This window comes from Ascaphus truei, chromosome 5 (genome assembly GCF_040206685.1).
Source record: "Ascaphus truei isolate aAscTru1 chromosome 5, aAscTru1.hap1, whole genome shotgun sequence".
In the NCBI taxonomy this organism is placed as follows: domain Eukaryota; kingdom Metazoa; phylum Chordata; class Amphibia; order Anura; family Ascaphidae; genus Ascaphus; species Ascaphus truei.
Genome location: NC_134487.1, coordinates 288,966,624 through 288,987,923, shown reverse-complemented (window position 1 = coordinate 288,987,923; position 21,300 = coordinate 288,966,624). Strand labels below are relative to the sequence as shown.

General features: G+C 44.4%; 1 protein-coding gene across 1 annotated transcript; it reads right to left on the bottom strand.

The window, feature by feature from the left end:
• Positions 1-4,149: 4,149 nt before the first annotated feature.
• On the bottom strand, positions 4,150-20,348 carry LOC142496128 (aldo-keto reductase family 1 member C3-like). The gene is made up of 9 exons (XM_075602552.1): positions 20,189-20,348; positions 18,890-19,057; positions 17,274-17,390; positions 13,462-13,539; positions 8,531-8,653; positions 6,817-6,926; positions 5,341-5,506; positions 4,862-4,944; positions 4,150-4,412 (listed from the first exon to the last, which is right to left on the bottom strand). The coding sequence occupies exons 1-7, from the start codon at positions 20,273-20,275 to the stop codon at positions 5,350-5,352; spliced, it is 840 nt and encodes a 279-aa protein (XP_075458667.1). The 5' UTR covers positions 20,276-20,348; the 3' UTR covers positions 4,150-4,412; positions 4,862-4,944; positions 5,341-5,349.
• Positions 20,349-21,300: the final 952 nt, after the last annotated feature.

Here is a 21,300-nt window from a genome sequence, read left to right as displayed (position 1 = left end):
TACAACATTTTGCTTGTTCCCCATTTACCAATCGTTGCGAGGACGTTGATCCCAATAAAATATTTTGAACGTATTGAAGGGTGGGGCAATTTCCCTGGTTTGGAAATCCGAACTTTGACGTTCGTTCGAGTGAAACTTACGGATTCATTTTTCTAACTCAAGCCCAATCCCGAGAGAGGCTCCTCCCCAGAATCAATCCCGTGTGACTTTGCAAAGGAAGTAAACTGCAAAGGAAAAATACTTTTTTGTTTGTTTATTGTCTTGCGTCACGTGTAAGGCCATATTTAATAAGCAGTGCTACACCAGCGCCGGAAGACACCTTACTGCCCATTAAAGTGAATTAGCTATATACATTTTTTTTTTATTTTGAATAGAAATTAGGAAAACAGTGTCCAAGCAAGTGCTTGTTCTTTAACCCCTCTCCGGCCAAAAGTGTCAGTAAAGATTTGGTGTGTGACGCGTTGTTGGACCCACTGGTACTGAAGGGGTTAACAGAGTATACAGAGGGGGCCTGAGCACCGACAATGAACGGGGATGACATCCATAGATCAGTTATTGCCATGTTACCCTCTATCTGCCAAACTGTAACAGGGGGACGTGTGTAATCAGAACGCCATACGATGTTGCAGATTAACATTACTGCGGCTGTCCTTGTGCCAGAACTACAATGGGGTTATTGTTCTCTGTCATCACATTGTTACAGCCGCAGCGCATGTTTCAGGGAGGGAACCCTCCCCTGTCCCAAATATATCACACATATGCAGTTTGGATACATTCTGCCTTTTTTTCCCCATAACTAGAATTATGTTGGAATGCATATGTAACCCTTATTTCCCACCCCCCAATCTCAGATAGGGTCTCCTTGGGAATCTACTGCTCATGCTACGTGTCTTAGTGTGGTGCATACCTGCTGGTAACAGGGGGCCCTGAGTCTCCAGTGATGATATAGGGGATGACAGGACAGGCTTCTGGTGTTGTGCCTCAATCTCACTTACTGGTGCAGCGCCTCCATCTTGTGTAGCCCCCAGCAGTATGGGGTGAAGTAATCTACAAGAGAACGTTCCTTCCCCTCCTCACTCTCAGGCAGGAGTATAGGTAAAAGTGCAGTATCTTTATTGGTCTCTTCTATTCAGAAGCCAGATCACACAGCAAGCTGTCTCCCTCCAGGATGTCCCGGACCTCACTCCCGGCCCAGGGCACAGAGAGTGGGTCTTGCTCTTCCCCATCCTCTTGTAGGGTATGAGGTATCCGGTACACCCTCTCACACCCCATAGGGAGGACTCAAGCCTGCCAGTCCTGGCAGTTTTGTCTGAGTCACCTTGTCCCTCTCACTCTGGTGACAGACTCACTAAATAGGAAGTGGCAGTACACTACGTAGCTCCAGCAGGCACCACCCCTGTGTCTTCTAATTGGACACAGAGCCTGATGACACTGTCTTCACTGACTCACTGCACTGCCTCAAGTGGGGAAAACTCATGATTGTTCTTAGCAAACCTGCCGTTACACAGGGATTACTGCCAGGAGGAGGGCAGACCTATAGCCCAAACCACACAGGGCTACACTCTCCCTTGGGTGGGATCCAATGGTCCCCACTTGGACCAAATTTACTGGGTCACCCTACAGGTGGACAACCTGTACAAATACAAATGACAGTTAATGTCATGCAGTGTTCATACATCACATGCTGTACATCGACCCACCTTGGATGGTGAAAAAACAAAGGGAAACTCTCAACATGGAGAACCCACAACTAATAATAATGGTGGGGATCAGGCTTCCTTATTTCCTGTCCATTATGGTCTATGACCTTCACAAAGTAAGATTGCAGAGGCCCACTCTCCGGCCTATACACGATTTTATGCATGTATATGTTTCTCCCTGTACGCCATACTTTCATGAGAGAACAGATCTTTTCTTCTGTATGATACGCAGTAGTACCGCTTTTTAACCGCAAATAGTCACTGCGTCCCTGAGCCAGGTATCTCTTTGATATTCAATCTCCTGCATTATAGGCTCTAGTATATAAGAGAACTCATACTAATGACATCTGGCTACAATAGGTCTATCAGCCTTACTTAACTTGGTGAGTTTTCTGTTCCAAGCCTTGCCTGGTAGTATCCAGTATTTAGGCTCCTCCGGGTCAATTTCATCATACAATATAGATGAGCCTTTGGGTGTCACATGCTTTTGAGTGATTTCTCTCCATCTCTTAGAGAGTTCTTCGGCAACCTCCTTCTTAGAGTAAGTGCCTACACCCCACCTGTGATCTACAACATCATTTTTGATCAATACGAACCTAGTACGGTCCAACCCTTTATCAGAACCCTCAAATAAGGGTGCCCACCATTTGTCTCGGTGATCATATGAGGATGACACACTCATACCCTCTTCTGACTCATCTCTTGAGGACACACCAGATGTCTCTCTGTCTGTGGAGTGTGAACCTTTACTGTTACTTCTAATTACATATGTATACCTTGTTGGGTTCATTCTGGGTGCTTTTGAACTTTCAGAACCCGCCTTGGTCCTACCTCTAGGTGCAGGGTTAAATACAGTGGGGTTAGGTACAGTTATGCGACTTGACCATGGTATCTCCCCATCAGAACCCTCATCGCTTGAAACCCCATCCCGCCAGTCCTTGAAAAATGTGGGTGTCTCACTTTGCTTACCCCCACCAGGACCCAGTGGATGTGAACGTGACGGGGCGGGGGCATTGGCCGGGGCAATGGCGCTAGGGGCGGTGACCATAGAATTGCCATAGTCCAAAACAGTGTCTCTCAGTTGGGCTATGCCGAGATCTGTAGGGTTTCTCTTACTGTCCCTTGCGGTGGATCGCCTAGCTTCTCTCTTGGCTGCTTAGTCTTGAAACCTCTTGAACTCTTCCTCCTCTATACCGGATCTCCTCAGGGAGTCAGGTAAGGTCCCTCTCACTCTGGGGACAGACTCACTAAATAGGAAGTGGCAGTACACTAAGTAGCTCCAGCAGGCACCACCCCTGTGTATTCTGATTGGACACAGAGCCTGATGACTCTGCCTTCACTGACTCACTGCACTGCCTCAAGTGGGGAAAACTCATGATTATTCCTGGCAAACCTGCCCTTACAGAGGGATTACTGCCAACAGGAGGGCAGACCTATAGCCCAAACCACACAGGGCTACACATAATTAACCCATTTGATGCCAGAGTTGGCCAGAAACATATTGCAAAGTAAAATACATGACTTACTGTGTATGTTACATAAATTTTATCGTTCAAGGAAAGAGACACAGACAACATGCTTTAATGAACAGGCACCATGGTATTATTAGACGTAAACATGCATGTATAACTGTTTCCCGTTCTGTTACTCTTACACATAATGAACAAAATATGTCTCCTTTTATTGCAAGAAACATATAAAGGATGTAATGTAGGGAGCCTTCAATACATAACCCAACCCATACTGGCCAACATGTGAAAGTTACTTGTAGGAAGATTTGTGATGATAAGATGATAATACAGGGGGATTTAAAAACTTTCAATGGCATTAGGAAGAGGGAATAAGTTTTAGGGAGTCAGCAGAAAAATGCTTTAATTTTCAGATAAAAAACAGGAAGTCGAGCAGATGAGTGCTAGAAGGACAAATGGATACCTGCTCTCCCTCTACTGCTGGGTCTTGGTAGGGTCTCTTTTTCTAGGATGATGATGTTGTAGAGGGAGAAAGGGGGTGGCCCGGTATTAAAGGGATTGCACCCCATTTGGCCATCCCCTGACCTCACCAGGGAGGCAAGGGGTTAAATGGGCGTGATGCCATTTGGGATGAAGAATGCCCCGGCTACCTTTCAACGCCTGGTCAATAGGTTACTGGAAGGGATGCAGAGCTATGCCAGGGCTTACTTAGATGACATTGCTGTCTTTAGTAATTCCTGGGAATTCCACATAGGACATGTAGCTGCGTTGCTGGAAAGTATCAGGGAGGCTGGGCTTACCTTGAAACCCACTAAGTGTATGGTAGGAATGGCAGACACCGATATAACCAGATATCACAATAAAGCATGGGGACAGGGGAATATACATTTACATGTTATAACAAGGGTTAAATCACATTGCTGGACCACAGCCCAGTTAACCCCTTGCCTCCCTGGTGAGGTCAGGGGATGGCCAAATGGGGTGCTATCCCTTTAATACCAGGCCACCCCCTTTCTCCCTCTACAGATGTCTTTGTAGAGAAGTCTGTGGGACAGTTAAAAAGTTTGGGATCTCCTGCTCAATATTAGAATTTCATGTGTCAGGTATGGGAGAATTACCCCCATACTGTATGAAGGAGCCGCTTGTCATATTGTGGCATAGATATTCAGGGTGGTACTCGAATCATGGCATTTCATTGTCTTAATATTCATCATTAAATGGGTACTTGGGGTGGTCCTTCCAGCTGGGGAAACAATGATAAAGTATGGATAAGTAATTGATAGGGAGATGTCCTGCAGTAGGAGAGCTGTATTAGGATATTCACCCATATTCAACATGGTTCTACAGCTAAATGGAAGTTAGCACATAGCTGCCGGCCACTGATGACTTCACATTATACAGAGTAAAGAGGATTTTTTTGTTGTATAATACTATAGCTAATTATACAACCAACATGGATATTGGTAAGCTTATAGATCCCACATTACTAGAATTAGTATTAGCAGTATTATTATTATTAGTAGTAGTATTAGGATCAGCAGTATTATTATTATTATTATAATAAGTAGCATTATTATTAGTAGTATTATTAGTAGTATTAGTAGTATTACAATTAATAATAATAATACGTTAAACAATATATGTATATTTTATTAATGTTATTAAAAGTGGAAAGCCAATGATATTACTTACAGACTGCTTTTCACATAGCGCATGTTTTGGTTGAGAGCATCAAGAGTTTTTGTGTCTTCAGCACTTAGCTGGAAGTCAAAGACCTGAAGAAAAGAGAGGTTCAGTCTTGGGACAGCAACAATTACTGAGCAGGAAACGACAGAAGAGGCGCAAGATTCAAAGAGCAGGGAGTAAGGTCAGCGCACAACATAGGGTCATTTATCTGGGTTACAGTATACATTAGGCAGACATGCAGAGGCATACAAATAAAATGTAATATGCATCATTTTTGCATTTTAGCTTCTTTCTCAGTTTGACATAGAAGAGTTTTATTACTTTCGTGTTGAATCATCTCGCAGGTAAACAAGACCAATATATGCCAATGACATTAATAGCTAAATAAGAGCCCTGACGTAGCTCTGTTAAAAAGAAAACACATAATAGGACTATTGAATGTTTCCCTATAATTATAAACATCTCCCCCTCTGTCCTCTTATTACCTGGAAGTTTTATTTGATCCGTTCTGGGTTGAAGCTCTTTGCAAGAACAACAATGCCACGCTGAAGCAGGAAGCGCATTGCCACCTGAGCGGGGGTCCTGCTGTTCTTTTTAGCAATCGTGTTCAACACGGGATCCTCGAGGAGGACGGGACTATCTTGGTCTACCCTGGAAAAGAGGAGGTGTGAGGTAGTGCAGTGTTTCACTAGCTGGTGGGTTTGGGGGGCTCAGTGACAGGAGGGAGGAGAGAGGAAAAAGGGAAAACCGTGAGAAAAATACAAAGAGAGGGGTTAAGGGAAAAGGACAGAGAGAAGGTGACAGGCAAATATGTCAGTTTCCTGCATTAATAACACAGTTGTAATATTCCGCTAAATAAAAAATGTACAGCAAATAAAAATATCACTTGTTAGCACATTCACATATCTCAGACAGGTCTACAACCCTGCCCTTCCCCATTATCTCTTAGCATACAGTGCTTCCACTGCAGCCATGGATTCTGGGAAATGACATGCAAATGAGCAATCACATGTGTCACCTTTTGCTCTTTGTCTATTTTAACACGGACTCCAATGAGCTTATGCCTGCTGTATTACACAGCGTTTCCGCACAGCCTGAATGAAAGAAGTGCAGAGCCAGTAAACCTCCTCACAGACAGTTCTTTCAACTTTTTGGGTCTCAGCATGAGGTTGGTTACTGGCCTTGCAATGTAAAGTAAGTTATGTTTTTTACTCACCATAAACTACATTTTAAAAATTCATTTAAACCAGATATTTGGGCCCCACTTGCCAAACTTTAGAGAATGGGTGTCCCAAAGGAAAAGCAATTCTTTTTGGCCCCAGGGGAAGATAAATGGGGAACCCCTGTAGGAGTAGTAGAGCTGGTGATCTTAAATGTTTAAGATTACAAACTGACTGTTACTTTAGCTGCTGACACTGTGGGTGAGAGTCACTAAACTCCGATCTGGGATATTGTATCACAAAGTCTTAATGGCTATTCATGTCACTCTGTGATACTCCTACACAGAGCTTAGTGTGGGGTCTTTGGCAAACTGATTTATCATCCTGTTCCTCATATTATACTAACTGGTAATAACAGACAGTTATACACCGCTCTTATGGTCAAAATTCTAAAATGAGTGGACCAAATAAATTAGATTTAATTGGCTAAAGATTTTACTGACTCAATGAGGCTGCCAGCGCTACAAATGAGAGAGAGACTGTACCCCAGTGACTGAGGCTCACTCCAAATCAATGAGGTAGGACAGGTCTGTTTATCCATCCTCTCTCAACCCTTTGGATGTTGCAGAGCAGACACGAGAGACACAAGGATTCCCCCTCATATGTGTAAAACCCACACAGATCTAGGGGTGATGTGCCACAACCTAGTACAATAAGAACAAACTCTAACTATTGCTGTACTGGCCTAGCAGGGATTTCATGGTGAGTATACATAAAGTCCAGTTCCAAGTTGCCTCTTACCATTTCTCATCCCTGCTGGACCCCAGCACGCTGTATCCCACCAGCACGATGTCCTGGGACTTGCAGAAAGCCAGCAGTTTGCTCTGATTCAGGTAAATGTGACATTCTACCTGCGGAGGGTATGGAACTGTTTAGGATTGCAGGGTTAGCACCCATGAAAGATTATGACAACAATAGCACACAGAGGGACAAATGAGAATCAGGCTCACCAGTTTCAAGATGTACTATGATATTGATATACTGTATAAGCTAAACAAGGTATCTGCATTTTCATTGGTGGAAACAGGAGTCTGCTACTGTAGCTCAGGTTTGGGGTGTCATTTATGAAAGACGCTGTAGTACATTGAGATTCATTGCTAATTTCTCTGGATCTTGCTTTCTGGAAGAGCCCTAACTGTTCTCTTTCTCACCCTAGAGAGTAAAGTGCAAAATGAAGACGAATGGTCGGGAGGGGAAGTACTCAGCAGAAGTTATAGATAGATTAGTAATGAATCTCAATGCACTGCAGCCTCACCCACACGTCTACTGTCATAAATACCACAAATCAATAATATCAACATTCTGCCTCCAGGGAACAAAAAATATGCGTATATTTTAATTATTTTTAATGTGTGTGATTAATTATGTTTAAAGCCAGAGTCTTTACATGCCTGTGTGATTAGTTTTGTTTTATTCTTTGCCCCACTTATAAGTAATTTTTTCTCATTGTCAATAATGGTGTGTGTGTTTTGGGGGTGTGTGTTATTGGGGGGGTTATTATGCTGGATCAGGGATTATTGTGTTGGGGTGTGAGAGGGTGAGAGGTGGGGGTGAGAGAGGGGCGGGGGTGAGAGGTGGGAAATAGAAGTGGAGGAGAGAGAGCTGGGGGAGAGAAGTGGAGGATGTGAGAGATGGGGGTGTGGGAGGGGGGGGAGTAGAAACTCTAGTCCTGGGCCTCGGAAAGCTGTCTGCGGCCCTGCATTATAACGCCCAATACACATAGTCTGTCATTCTCTTGATTTCTTATCAGTAAATGGGTTAATGTGTTGTACCTGAAAAAGGAAAGTATCCTGTATTCTCACTTGTCCCATAAATAGTACATTCAACTAAACCAGAAAGTAATAGGTTGTGTGATACTTGTGTTTCCAGGGACATGTGCTGCCCCACTGATGGTGGAAGAACGTCCCCAGATCACCATCCAGCTCCAGGATCTCTCACAGACAATAAATCATTTCACTGAATGGCATAAAAGCCTCTGAAGTGCCAGCTCTTGTGCACATCCCTGAACACCGCAGTGCGCCCATTGGTCGGACATACACACGTGACATTGTTCCCCTGGGTACATACAGTATGCCGTTATATCCCAGAATATCACAGAGTTTTCATAGGGTTCATAGGCAGTGTCGGGGCACTTATATTAATAATAAGGTGATGGAGGCACTCCTATAGATACACAGTGTGTTTATTTCTCCAATGTTTCGGTTCACATTGGAACCATTCTAAGGAGAAAATTGATTGATATAAAAACTATAATAAATCAATTTTTAAACAAGAAAATGTGCTGAACAAAATCACAGAACTCCCTCCCTGTCAGTAACTTGCAACGTTTCTGATAATCACTGTATGGAGTTTCTTGTTAAATTGTAAGAAAATGTTGCAGAATACTGCAGCCCCGTGTACAGTACGTACACATACACCTGCTACTGGAGACTATGAAGGCTGTAGTAGTAGTTACCTGGTTACAGACGGGCTTGTGCTTCAGTCCCGGTTTGCTGAGGATCAGTTCCAGCTGTCTGCGGTTAAAGTTGGAGACTCCAATGGACTTCACCAGCCCTGCGTCTTTACACGCCTCCAGCGCCTGGAAAAGCACTAGTGTGTTTAGAGTCAAAGGGGGTTAATTATTATTTATAACATATTTTACCAGGAAACAAAATACATCAAATGTTACCTCTCGTTTCCAAGTATGCCCTGGGCACAAAATAAAGTTCAGTTACAAACAAGGTGAGGGAGTGGTTGAAAACAGCAGACACAATAGGTAAACAACAGCCCATATGTTCTGTGGCTGCTGCAGTTGGAGATGTAGGTGTAGTTTGGATCTTGGCAGGTGTAGCCCTCTTTCCCTTTTGCCAAGGCGGGTCTTCTAGTGCTGCATATACCTGTAGGCTCACAGAGATCTGAGCCTCCGCCACTGGGAGCCTGGGGCAATGAATATATTAATTGGTAGCGCCTCCACCTGCCAAGGATCCCAATATTATGAGATAGCCCCAGACAGGAAATCGTAACAACAGCTATTAGATTAACTTGATAACCTTTACTGCAGGTGTCACACAGAATGCACATGAATAATAATCAACACGGTTAACCTTAACCCTGCCCCTCAGGATAAGCGCTGACCCGCCACAGTGTATTCCCACACAGTGTCCAATGAAACGACCCAGTCCCTTGGTCACTTAACCGCTGAGTGTCCACAAAGAACCCACCCCCAAGGCGTGATCAGCGCCTGTACGGTACCGGTATGTTGGTGCACTTATGAAATACCTGCGGGCGCTCCAGCAACCGGACACGCTGACTACTTCAAAAAGGACCGGCCGCTCCACGAGGTCCTCAGCGAGATCCTGAACTCCACAGAAGAGGTTGGCCGGATGGCAGTCCAATAGTCTGGCCCCAGACTAGGAATATCAGATTACTCAGTTTCAGCAGCTTTGTCCCTGACTGCTACTGAATACTACAGGCAAGGGCCCTACACAAAGGCTGTCCCTACAGCAACCACAAGCTGAAGGTGACTCAGGGCCTTAACTGGGGCCTTGGGGTATACTGACCTAATGCAGAGGGTCACTGACCCCTGCGTACGCACCTCCTCCCCTCTCTATCTCCCAAGGCATCAACTGCCTCACTCTTGCAGCGTTCCAAACTGTTACAACTGTCTACAGCGGAATCCTGTTGCGCGATTGGCTGCCATGCGTCACATGTCTCAGGCTCATCAGGCTCATGGGACTTGTAACTCCCTGCTAAACCTGTCTCTATGGGCCGCCGCGTGCGCCCTGCGCATTGCGCAACCTGACATGGCCGCCGCCCTGCGCATGTGCAAACCTTGCGCAAGATGGCGGCGCCCTGCTACGGAAGCCACCGGCGACGCGATCGCCCTAGATGCATCCGCTTCTCTTCCCCCAGCTGCCCTGCACCTCATCCTCACCACCGGAACACAAGGGGAATCCCTGACCGCCGCGGAGGTTAGTGCCGGAAGAGCTGAAGGTAATAACCCAGAGGGGGACCTGGCTACACAGGGAAAGGAGAAAAGGTACTAATAGCGCAGTATGTCAAAAACTTTAATGCAAAACGCAAATATTAAAGTCCCCCTGAATGAACACTCACATTTGTTTATGTCATTCAGGACATGAAATAGTATCTTTTGATGAGGACAGTCTCTCCCTCCTCCGACGCAGGGTCCGTGTGTGTGTCTTTGCTCGTTGGTTCGCTTCGTGTTTCTTTCGTGTGCGGCCGCTGGAGATTGCACTCTGCTCTCCGCAATGCCGTGACGTCACTATTTTCGGTCTCGTCAGTTTCTCCTCCTCTGCTCACTACGCGTTTCGCTGGTACTGATTCAGCTTTGTCAGGAGTGGTTTGTGATCTATGCTACCTCCATTGATATTACCAGAGTTCTTCCCCTATTGGGCAGTACAAACACTTGAGCAACGTATGCTAAATGCTGATTCGCTATACAGCCTGATACAAAGATGTGAAATGCGATTCTTAATGCGACCGGACAATAAATGTAAATTATGGAATATATGATGGTATACATTTAGTATCTAGCCTGGGTCCCCCACTGGGTTCCCCGTGTTCCCCCTTACCTCCGATGGCGCTACGAAGACGGGGCGGAGACGTTCGGAGAGTGCCGGTGGGAGCAGGGAGGTTACGGCAGGCGACCCGGTTGTCGCAGGCTATCGGCGGCTCCCCTGCACTAGGCCAGAGCCCCCCATAGGCCCCAGCTAGGCCCCGACTCCCTGTTTAGCTAGTGGCTGCTGCAGGGACCATCCCAGTAGATAGATACACTGCCCCTGTAGCATAAGCGTGAGCGACACAACAAGGCTGCAACCTGGCATCAGGTGGTCTGGGACCAGATCACCAAGCACAGAGAGAGACTATAATGGTGGGACACTCCTGCTGGACACCACCCCATATGGAGGCGGACTTGTCGCCGCCGGCGTAGGACCGAACTGTTCTTTGTCTTCAGTCGGCACTACCGGATGCTGGAGTACCCGGCAGGTATCAACAAGTGCACCAATCCTTCACACGTTAGTTGTGGGCAGCGCTGTCGCACACACTTGGGGTGGGAGTGCCTATTGTAGGCCGGACTCTAGGACATTGGTGCCCCTGCACCCAAGTACTGTGGGAATACTGTGTGGGACTATTGCAATACGTATTATACTGTGTGGTTGTGTAATATGTATGCATTATCAGTTTGTGCCTAGTAAATATCGTTATACCATATCCTGGTGTGTGTGTTACTGAGTACATTGTCCTGTGACGGGGTTATCCAACACTGTTAGGATCCCGCGCAGGTGGAGGTGCTAGCATCAGACGCATCAGGTACACCCCAGGCTCCCAGCGGCAGAGGCTCAGACCTCCAGTGAGCCACAGGTAACACATCACACACACACAGTAGCCGCCATATCTCCCAGGGGGTGGGGGAAAGTGCGCTACAAGTACATTGAAAACTCCTAAAGTTTAAATTTTTAGGAAGGTATTCGTTATTGTACGTAAAGTTTTATGTAAAAACTTAGCTGACTATTTCGGAAAGCTGATTCACCATGAACCTAAAACACAATAGTACAATCATGTCCATAATGCGACTGATTCTAATGCAAAGAGTATGTTTAAACATAATTCATAATATTAAACATTGAATGATCTAATGCTGGACTCTATTGTGGTTAGAATTCTTCGTAGACTTCCATTTGCTCCATATAAGCTCCCCAAAAAATTAAAATCAAGAGAAATCAAAATGCAGAATTAAAGTGGGAAATTCCTAAGATAACACTGTTTCACTATATGAGAGTAGGTCAAATTGAATCTACATTCTTTTAATATCTTAAAAAATACCTTCAAATCTCTCTCTCTCTCTGACACACACACACACACACACACACACACGGTAGTAATAACAAGTATATATATATATATATATATATATATATATATATATATATATATATATATATATATATATATATAAAAAATTGTTATATATTAAAATTCATATAATTAGAATAAAAATACATGTGAAACAGATATTTAAAAAAATATTTTAAATGTAGTTAAAAATATAGTTAAAAAAAAAATATATATTTAAAAAAATGATGTATATTTTTTAATATAAATAAAAATCACGAATGGAATACAGGATAAGTCAAATTAGAGGATAAATATATGTTTAATTGAATATGGAACATCATATTAAAAGGATGTCGTCTAAAATGTACTGTAGGTCTGGATAATAAACTGAGACCACAGGTAGTCCTAGAAAAGCATGACCTACTATCATATCAACAGGTATATCATTGTTCATGTTAAACACCCACGGGGACCACACGAGGACACTGCATGGACCACCCAAGGAGCCCCGGACACCCGCGGGGACCACCCAGAGACCCCCACTGGCCTCTTGTATTAATGCTGTGCAGGGGGGAAAAAATGCTTTATGCCTGTCTCCATGTCTTTTGCGCCAGCCTTTAGCTGGTGAAAAGAAATGGTGAGCTTTTATGGTACGATAAACTTATCACTGCGCTGTGAATAGCAGTTACTGGCAAAAAATGGCAGGTTTGACATTTTGGGGCCTATTGTACGACTTTTTTTCCACGGACTGTTTATGGGTGATAAAAAGCCATTATAGCGCGATACTGCACTGTTATCATTGCTTTGTGAATAGCAGAGCAGGCCGTATCGCGCTATAGCAGAGCAGGCCGTATCGCGCTTATCACAGCTTTGTCAATCGTCCCCAATATATTTGTCACCATTTTTGAAGACAGGGATAGCTCTGGCGGTTTTCCAGGCCTTAATGATTTGTCCAGAAGACAGATTTGAGTTGATTATGGAGGCAATTGGTTTAGCAATGACGGGGGCACCAAGACGTAGGAACTTATATTGCAATTAGTCAGGCCCACATTGATTGTTTAGCTTTAGGAGCTCCTGTACAATGTCTTTTCAGACACTGGGCTAAATTAAGCAATAAACTGCAATAATGCCGATCTGTGCACTAATGCACAGAAACTCACATTGACTTGAAATGGGCATTTTCATGCCATAGTGCTCTGATTGACACTACGACAATTTAATTAAGAACTCCAAAATTCTACTAGTGATTCCCACCCTAATCCCATACAAGGGTGAGTATACTCTATATACCAGAAGGGCTGAAAATGACTAACAGGCAGCCCACCTTTATCCCAACACCCATGAAAACATCCACTCATCTATAAAATCACAGACAGAGCTTGTGGCCTAAGGGTATTTAGTACAGTACATCCCCAGCAGAACTACAACTCCCAGCTTTCCTGCTGGTAAAAGAATATGAGATTGGTGCTACTGTTTGTTTCTATTAACTGGAACCACTGATCCAATAGACACATGGTCCATGTTACTGGCTCCTGTGTGTATACTCCGTACCTCCCACGTATCTCGAATATCTGTGTTGTGATAAATACTGCGACCGTTTTCATCCACTGGAAAGAGATCCTCTCCAGGCTTAAAAAGAAATGATAATAATGTATATTACAACATTCAGGGATTTATTCAGCCTATTTTTCTTAAATGTTCAGCCCCACTGAAAAGTTGCATTCCCAAGTTTACAAAAACAACATTTTACAAAAAGAATTTAACAATTTAATTGTCTTCCTTAAACAAATGTAACCATGCTTAAAGCAAATATTTAGCTGATTGTGTTTCTTTAGAAAGTAATTACAAATCCCTTTTCATCCGAGTCTCTAACTGGGAGAGTGTTTGTCAAAGACGTGTTTCCTCTGCTGACCCACCCTGTGCTTATCAGAGAGGTAAAAAGATAGGAAGTGAGAGGGGGGCTTTTGCTGTGCAAACTCTTGTTGATCACACATTGACATCACACAAAAGGGAGCAGCCCGGGGAAATTAAACCCCTCCCATGTCTTAGTTCACTATCCTTACAAATAGATTTAAAATACTTATTGGTATCAGGGAACCGAGGAAGCAACTATTTGCGAAACGCGTTGTAGGCCGTGACACTTTTACCCAGAGCTCCAGACAGCCACCGTAGGACGATCATAGGGTTTGCGGTCAGCTAAAGCCGCAGCCTAAAAGCCGGATCCGGAAGTGGGGATTCACCACCGCCACACATGGGGTACCTCTATGCCCCATAGTACCAACATTTTACGTTATCACACTAACGTTGCTTATCTTTGTGTAATGGTTATGCACTAAATATATTGTGTTAACCATGCCATGTTCTATGCCTTCACCAAGTTTCGGAATGACTATTACTAATACTGTAAGTGACATATGTGCTTCTGCTATAGTCTTTGTTAACAGTTAAGTATATGAGTAGATGGCCATAAGTTATAACTGCCAGGGGTGTAGTCTACACCGTGTAGACGTAACTTCAAGTTCTGCATAGGCTCATGAGAGTGGGCTATGCTGTTAAGGGCGACGACAAGGAGTGGCAAATAGCGGTGTCAGAGGAGTCAGACAGCGCAGTACCTTTGCTCTACTTGTAAGGAATGCTGTACAGGCATTCCCCGCATTAACGTACGCAATGGGTCCAGAGCATGTATGTAAAGCGAAAATGTACTTGAAGTGAAGCACTCCCTTTTTTCCCCTTATCGATGCATGTCCTGTCCTGCAATCGCCATATACGTGCATAACTGATGTGAATAAGGCATTTGTAACAGGCTCTATAGTCTCCACGCTTGCGCACAGCTTCGGTACAGGTAGGGAGCCGGCATTGCTGTTCAGGACGAGCTGACAGACGCATGCGCGAGCTGCCGTTTGCTTTTTGGGCGATATGTTCTTACTGGCGAGTGTACTTAAAGTGAGTGTCCTTAAACCGCAGTATGCCTGTATAACCACTATAGGTAGTACAGATGAGTGTGAGTAATCTGCCATAGAGGGTCTCATAACCAATGTTTTATGAGTGGTCGGCACAAGATGTGTCTGACTGGCACAGTAAGCTCTGTACTATGAGTAACTAACACCCCTTTCCTATCACGTGATGCTGGGGTGACTCAGCAGATGATCAGCCTCCCCCTTTCTGTCTGGAGACAGTGACATCAGACTGGGGTCTGAATAGGCATGGGGAAGCTTCTGGAACTCAGTATCCTGGACGAGTCAGAGAGGAGGGATCTCAGTGCTTTTAGTAAGTAAGTGTTTATGTAAATAGATAGGATATGATCCTCTTTATTGTTTCACAATTAGGGAAAGTGTCCCGTTTAGAGAGTGGCCTAAGGCTAAGGCCCCGCTGCCTTAGTCAGTGCGCCCGCACTGCATGCAGGCGGCACGCTGTGAGGCAAGTGACCGCTACCTGCGGTCTGTACGGAGCGGGAGCGGGGGTGTGTGGTTTCAGCGGGGGGCGTGGTTTCAGCGGAGGGTCCGTTCGCCCCCCCCCCACACACAACACACATACACACACACACACACACATACTTCCCCCTGCCTCCCGTAGCTCCTTCCCTGCTCCCCTCCTTTCCTCCTCATTGGCTCACTCACGCACCACGTGACGTGTCAACGCTAGGGATCTCAATTTTCTTGCATCTCCTGGCGGCTGATGCGTCACAGTGCGTAGTGAGCCGTGCAGCGAGGGGGGACTGGGACCGGCTTGGGAGGATACCAGGTGATGGTGGGTAACGCGCACGCGGCTGCGCGCGCCGCCGGATGCAGCAGGACCAAAGCCTTAGGCACGGTTCACTGCTGCTCTCCGAGTTCATATGGCAGCAGCCTATGCCCTGAGGGAGTTCCTGTTAGAAATTAATTTATTATATTACAATGTATGAATGAGAACTTATATCAAGACAATTGAATGAGAATAAAGTTTTAAGGTTTTGAATCCATATGGAACAAAGAAAGTTGAATTCTAGTGACGCTTTTAATATATACCAGATGTTGGGGGTTTGGCTTAAGTATAGAATTTCAAGTCTTTGCAGGAAATCTGACATTGCAATAGTTTGAAATGTCTATGTCCCCTTTCTACCTCGTGGTGCTTTGGGACAGAGTTAGTGATCTATAACTACCAGTTACATTCAGCAAGTCGATCTCTTTCCCCTGGAATCTCTTCAAGGACACATTCTCACTGCAAGTACCATCTAAGCAGCATGTGAGTGAATAAGGAGTAATTTGTTCTATGAATTAACACCAGAAGCACATGTATCATGTTTGCCACCAACCTTTATTTGTAAGTAACTTTGTAAGAATAAATTGACTTTGTCTACTGGAAAACCATCTTCTGAAGTTTTAGAATATTTCTGAACAAGAAATAATAAGTACAGTATTATTAGTATATAACAGCTCCATAGTGCAAAGCCCCAAGGAATAGTTGGACCAGCCTGATAGTAGGGTCCAAAACTGGCCACACTACAGGTCACCACAAGGTGACACACAGTGCCCGTGAGAAAGACACAGATCACCGACAGATAGCAGCACAAGGCCTGACAGGGGCCATATAGAGATTAAACAATACCCAGGCCACCCAGAATATGGACACATTAAGCAACATAGGGGATCAAGCCTCAGAACCATCCTAGTGGGCAGAGATAGGGAAATCTAGGGAAGAAAGGTCCAAACATCATCAGAGAGAATGCAGTTATGTCCATAACAAGATCATTGTCTGTTGGTGTAACAATAAAGCTGCTGTTTGAATGTATAAAGTTCTTGGCAACCATCTTTGTTTACCAAAGCCCAGCTGGCACGAAGCCTGCACCCTCACCAAGGTAACACATCCGGCGTAGTCAATATTACAGGCACTAATGTAAACTCCATAAGAACCGGGCAAGGAGGGTTACATTTAAAATATGAAACAGTTGAAGTCTAAAAAAACAGGAGGCTGTTTTGAGAAACTGAAAATTGTTCCAGAAGTTGGGTGTTCGGTAGAAGAAGGAAGAGCTTCTTTATTGAACCTTGGAACCCAAGCAGGGTTCTGGACGCAGATCTAAGATAAGTGCTGTATGCAGTAGGGGGTAGAAGTCTGCTCAGGTAATTGGGTAAATTGTCCAGTATTTGAAGGAAAGACAGGAAAAAAGTACGTTACATCTGAACACAAGGGAAAGCAAAACTAGTCCAATGTTGTGTGTTGTATTTACATAAGAAGATACGTCAAATTGAATTTGATAGAATGTCGAGTTTGCTGAGTGGAATTTAAGGAGCTGTAGCATACACTATATCCCTATAGTCAGTAATTTGCATTAGCATCTGCATTCCAGTTTTAGGCTTTTAAATAACCCAATTATTGGATAAACTGACCTTAAGCTCTATGGGTGTGTGGATGATGAACAGATCCATGTATTCCAGCTGAAGATCCTTCAGGGATTTTTCCAGGGCTGGACGAACCTTGTCAGGTACTTGGAAAGTGCTCCATAGCTGAAAAGGCAGATGGAGAAGGAGTCAATTCAGTTTAGCACTGGAAAGGGAAAGCGTTGATTAGAGGAAGGTTCCATAAAGTCTACATGGAAGACCTGAGAAGTATATGTGGTCCGTGTAAATATTGCTTAAAATTGTAATGCACATATACAGTAGGGGCCTATTCTATAAAGCTTCATAAAAAAAATCACTGGGCCGGTTGCGCCGCCAGTTTTTTGAGCGTTGCCTTGATTACCTGTGATAGCAAAAATCTCAAAACGGCATTTAATTAATGGGTTGAGGGTGGGTATAGTGGTTAGGCCTCCCGGGTGGGTAGCGGGGGAGGGTGGGTTATCCCCTTGAATACTATCGCGGTTACTAATCGCTAAGGTGATTAAGGGGTTAGGGGCCATTAGATTGTATTTTTTTATGTACTCTTTCTGATAACGGAGGACATGGACCTGGAGTATGCTGATGAGGACGCCTTTCATGATGGCAGGGGCAAGTAGAAAGTATTATTTACTTTATTTCTGTTGTATTTAATAATGGGCAAATAATCTATTATCTATATCGTGATAATAGTTATTTTGCCCATTACTGTACTGTATGTGTTGGGGGTGGGGGGGGGGGGGGGGTAGGAGTTATTGGGGGTAGAGGAGGTTGATAGTAGTGTTGTTGTGTTTTTTTAATGTTTATTGTGGATAGTGAGGATGGGTGAAGTTGGTATTTTGCCATTGGATGGGTGTTTATACCTATCGGGTGGTAGTGGGAGGGGTTAACCCCTTCAATACCTTAGCGGTATTAACCGCTAAGGTAATGAAGGGTTAAATCTACCTGCAATCCCCCCGCAAGGCCTAAACACCCACTAAGGGCCAACTACCCCCTTCACCCACCTCTGCTACCCACAATAAACATGGCACTGGTAGTTAACCCCTTCATAGCCTTAGCAGCCATATGCTAAGGTAATGAAGTAGCCTATAAATCCATTTTTTTTTTGCATAGGATTCATGCCTGGGTTCTCCGGTGCTGATATTAATGGGTATCTGCTCCGGAGACTTCCGGCATCAATCCGATGCAGGAAAAATGCATTTTTTTTTCTAAGTCCTCTCTTGCCGCCTTCTCAGCAGTTTCTCCCCAGCCTCACGTCAACTTTCCCTGGCGTGAGGATTTTGGGAGAAACTCGCCATTCAAGAGCTGCGATTAGCCTCGATAAACTAATCGAGGCTACAAGAATTGCACGAGTTTCAGAACCTGCCGATAAGTGGCCGCCCACCCTGCGATCAGTTTTAGACAGCTGAAAAATGGGCGATTTATGCATTTATCGCCCACTTATCGAGGCTTACAAAATAGCAGCAGGCATTTTGGGCGAAAAGGAATCGATAAGTGGGTTATGAAGGCTTATAGAATAGACCCCATAGTCCTTCACGTTCTGAGAACGAGCACAACCATGTATCAATGTTTCTTGGCTAAAAACAGCACCACATTTATCAAAGATCAAACAATGACATTAGTCTAGATACCTTCCCAGTGTAGAACAGGTCTTCTCTCCTCACTGTCCCATCTGCAATCTTCGCCTTTATGGCCCGGCCAACCTCTGGCTCGTTGCCGTATATGAAGGCACAATCAATGTGGCGATATCCAACTTCAATGGCCACCTTGGTGGCCTCCTCTGCCAGACTCTTGGGAGACTAAGAGTAATGAAACATCATAATAAATTATAGTCGGGCAATTTGTCTGAGTTAAATTAAAAGACCCACCACATACACACTGTTAAAAAAAATCGTAGTATGTTTTGCTTTAAACTGCTGTTTAAAGTGAAAGACTGGTTAGAGGCCTATCCTCCCAGCCCTTCACATAGGGACTGGGAGAGTGTGTTCACAGCTACAGGGGGATAGGCGGTTTTGTTTATTTTGTGTGCTGCCTTAAACCTGTATTGTTTGAAGCTACGGGCTGAATAAAAGCCAAGGTTTATTTTCCCCAATATGTCTCACTGGTTATAACTCTGCACTCGTCTCCTAGAGGCCGGAAAAGGTCTCTTCCTCTCCTGTACACCTCCACTAAGTGATATTACTGCCACGTGATTGCAATTTGCCACAGGGGCTGTAGGATAGTGGTGCTTCTGGCGCTCAATGGGTTAATAAGTTAAATATACTTTGTATTTACTTGGTAAACAAATGTTTTTCTCAGTTTTCAAATTTACAGTTAAATTGCTTGTTTTGCTTTCTCCATTGCTGATAAAATAATTATGAAGCCATAATTAGTAAAACAGATAAACATTAGCAGCTGATATGCTTGAATTTAACAGACCTGGAGAGAAGGAGCACTGCCCCTTTAAAGATATATTTAAACCACGGGTGGCATGTATCAAACATGGTGCAATTTGCGAGCAGCGGCAGATGGATGAATCTTTGTAATGCTGCTGCTTACATTTGGCACGGATCTCTGTGGAGCAGAGGCCAACACCCCCTAAACCTGGGACAGAGAGGGCGGAAAACTGCACCAGTTTCAGACGCAACTTTTGATCCATCTCATTATAATAAATGATACATTTTGGGGAGCGGTAATAACAGGAGTTACTGGACGAATTGTGGCAAAGCAAAGAATGAAAGCGCCTTGATACATTGAAAATGATACAATTTTGGAATGTTGTGGAGCAATGCTCCAGTTTGTGATACTTCATACATATCCCCCACAAGCATGCAGGGTGTCTGCCTGTCATCTATCAACCCTCTCTTGCAGCGAGCCCCTGAAGCAATTCCCTGTTCTAACTAAACGTAGCATGAAAAGAACACGCTTGAAACAATGTGTTACACACTAACCTTTTGTGGGGCGTATGTTCCAAAACCAACAACTGGGATTTTATGCCCATCATTCATCACAATGCAGGAATCTTCCTTGAGTTCCATGGCTGGTGTGACCTGTCAGATCACTCCCGGAGTCATACACTTCTCTGCTCTCCTAGATCTCGGCTTGGACTTAACAAGTAGAATTCTAGTCCCCCCTCCCTCACTCTCACTGCTGATCTCAGACTGAACCAATCAGAGGTAGAAGAATCAAACTAAAGATTTAAAGCAACAATTTCCCATATTTATCTTATTTACTTGCCTAAATAAGAGGGTGCTCCAGAGCTTTTCTGTTCACCCTAAACTTTCAGGGCCCCCCATGTTACTGAGATATTTAACTTTTTGGTGCTGTTGTTTGACACGAGACTCCGCACAACCCCACGCCATGTTGTATCTACCAGGCACGTATTCTTTCCTGATGCAAGTATTTTGTGAACCAGGGGTCCACGGGGGTCAGGGAACCAGACATCCGGGTTCAGTTAAGTATAAATAAATAAATATATATATATATTGTGACAAACGGCTTACTCCGGGGCTCCGCCGTCTGTCCGGGACTGTTAGAACACGGTCTTTTAGGGTAGGTTAAATGATGAGACGTCACGTACTGTTCCTTTAAACAGGCTATGCCTGGTTTATTCAGTCCCAGGCACTGAGACTGCCACAGTTTAAACAGAAAACAAAGCCAAACAAAAAGCTGCTCGTCTGAGCGATAACTTAAACTTAGATGTCCCTGACTCAGAGTTGGAAGTGGCTTGTCCACTTCCACCAACAAAATAAGTACCTTTGCAGTCTTTAGACAAACTAACAGAATGAATGAAGCGATTTGGGAAAGAGGCTTTCTCACCCCTCTGCAGTTCAGCAGCCTTCCAGGCTCTTGGGCGGGGCTCAGAGGAAACAGGAAACAGGTCTTATATACCTGAACTCTAATCAGCATGACAGGTGACAGAAAACAGGCAGCAGACAAACTGTGGAATGGAGTGCCTGTACCACGAGGCTGCCCTGTTCAGCTTAGACAGGACAGAAACTGTTCAGTATCCTGGGAGCCCTGTATATGGAGTTTATTACCAACCCCTGGTTTCTGTCACATA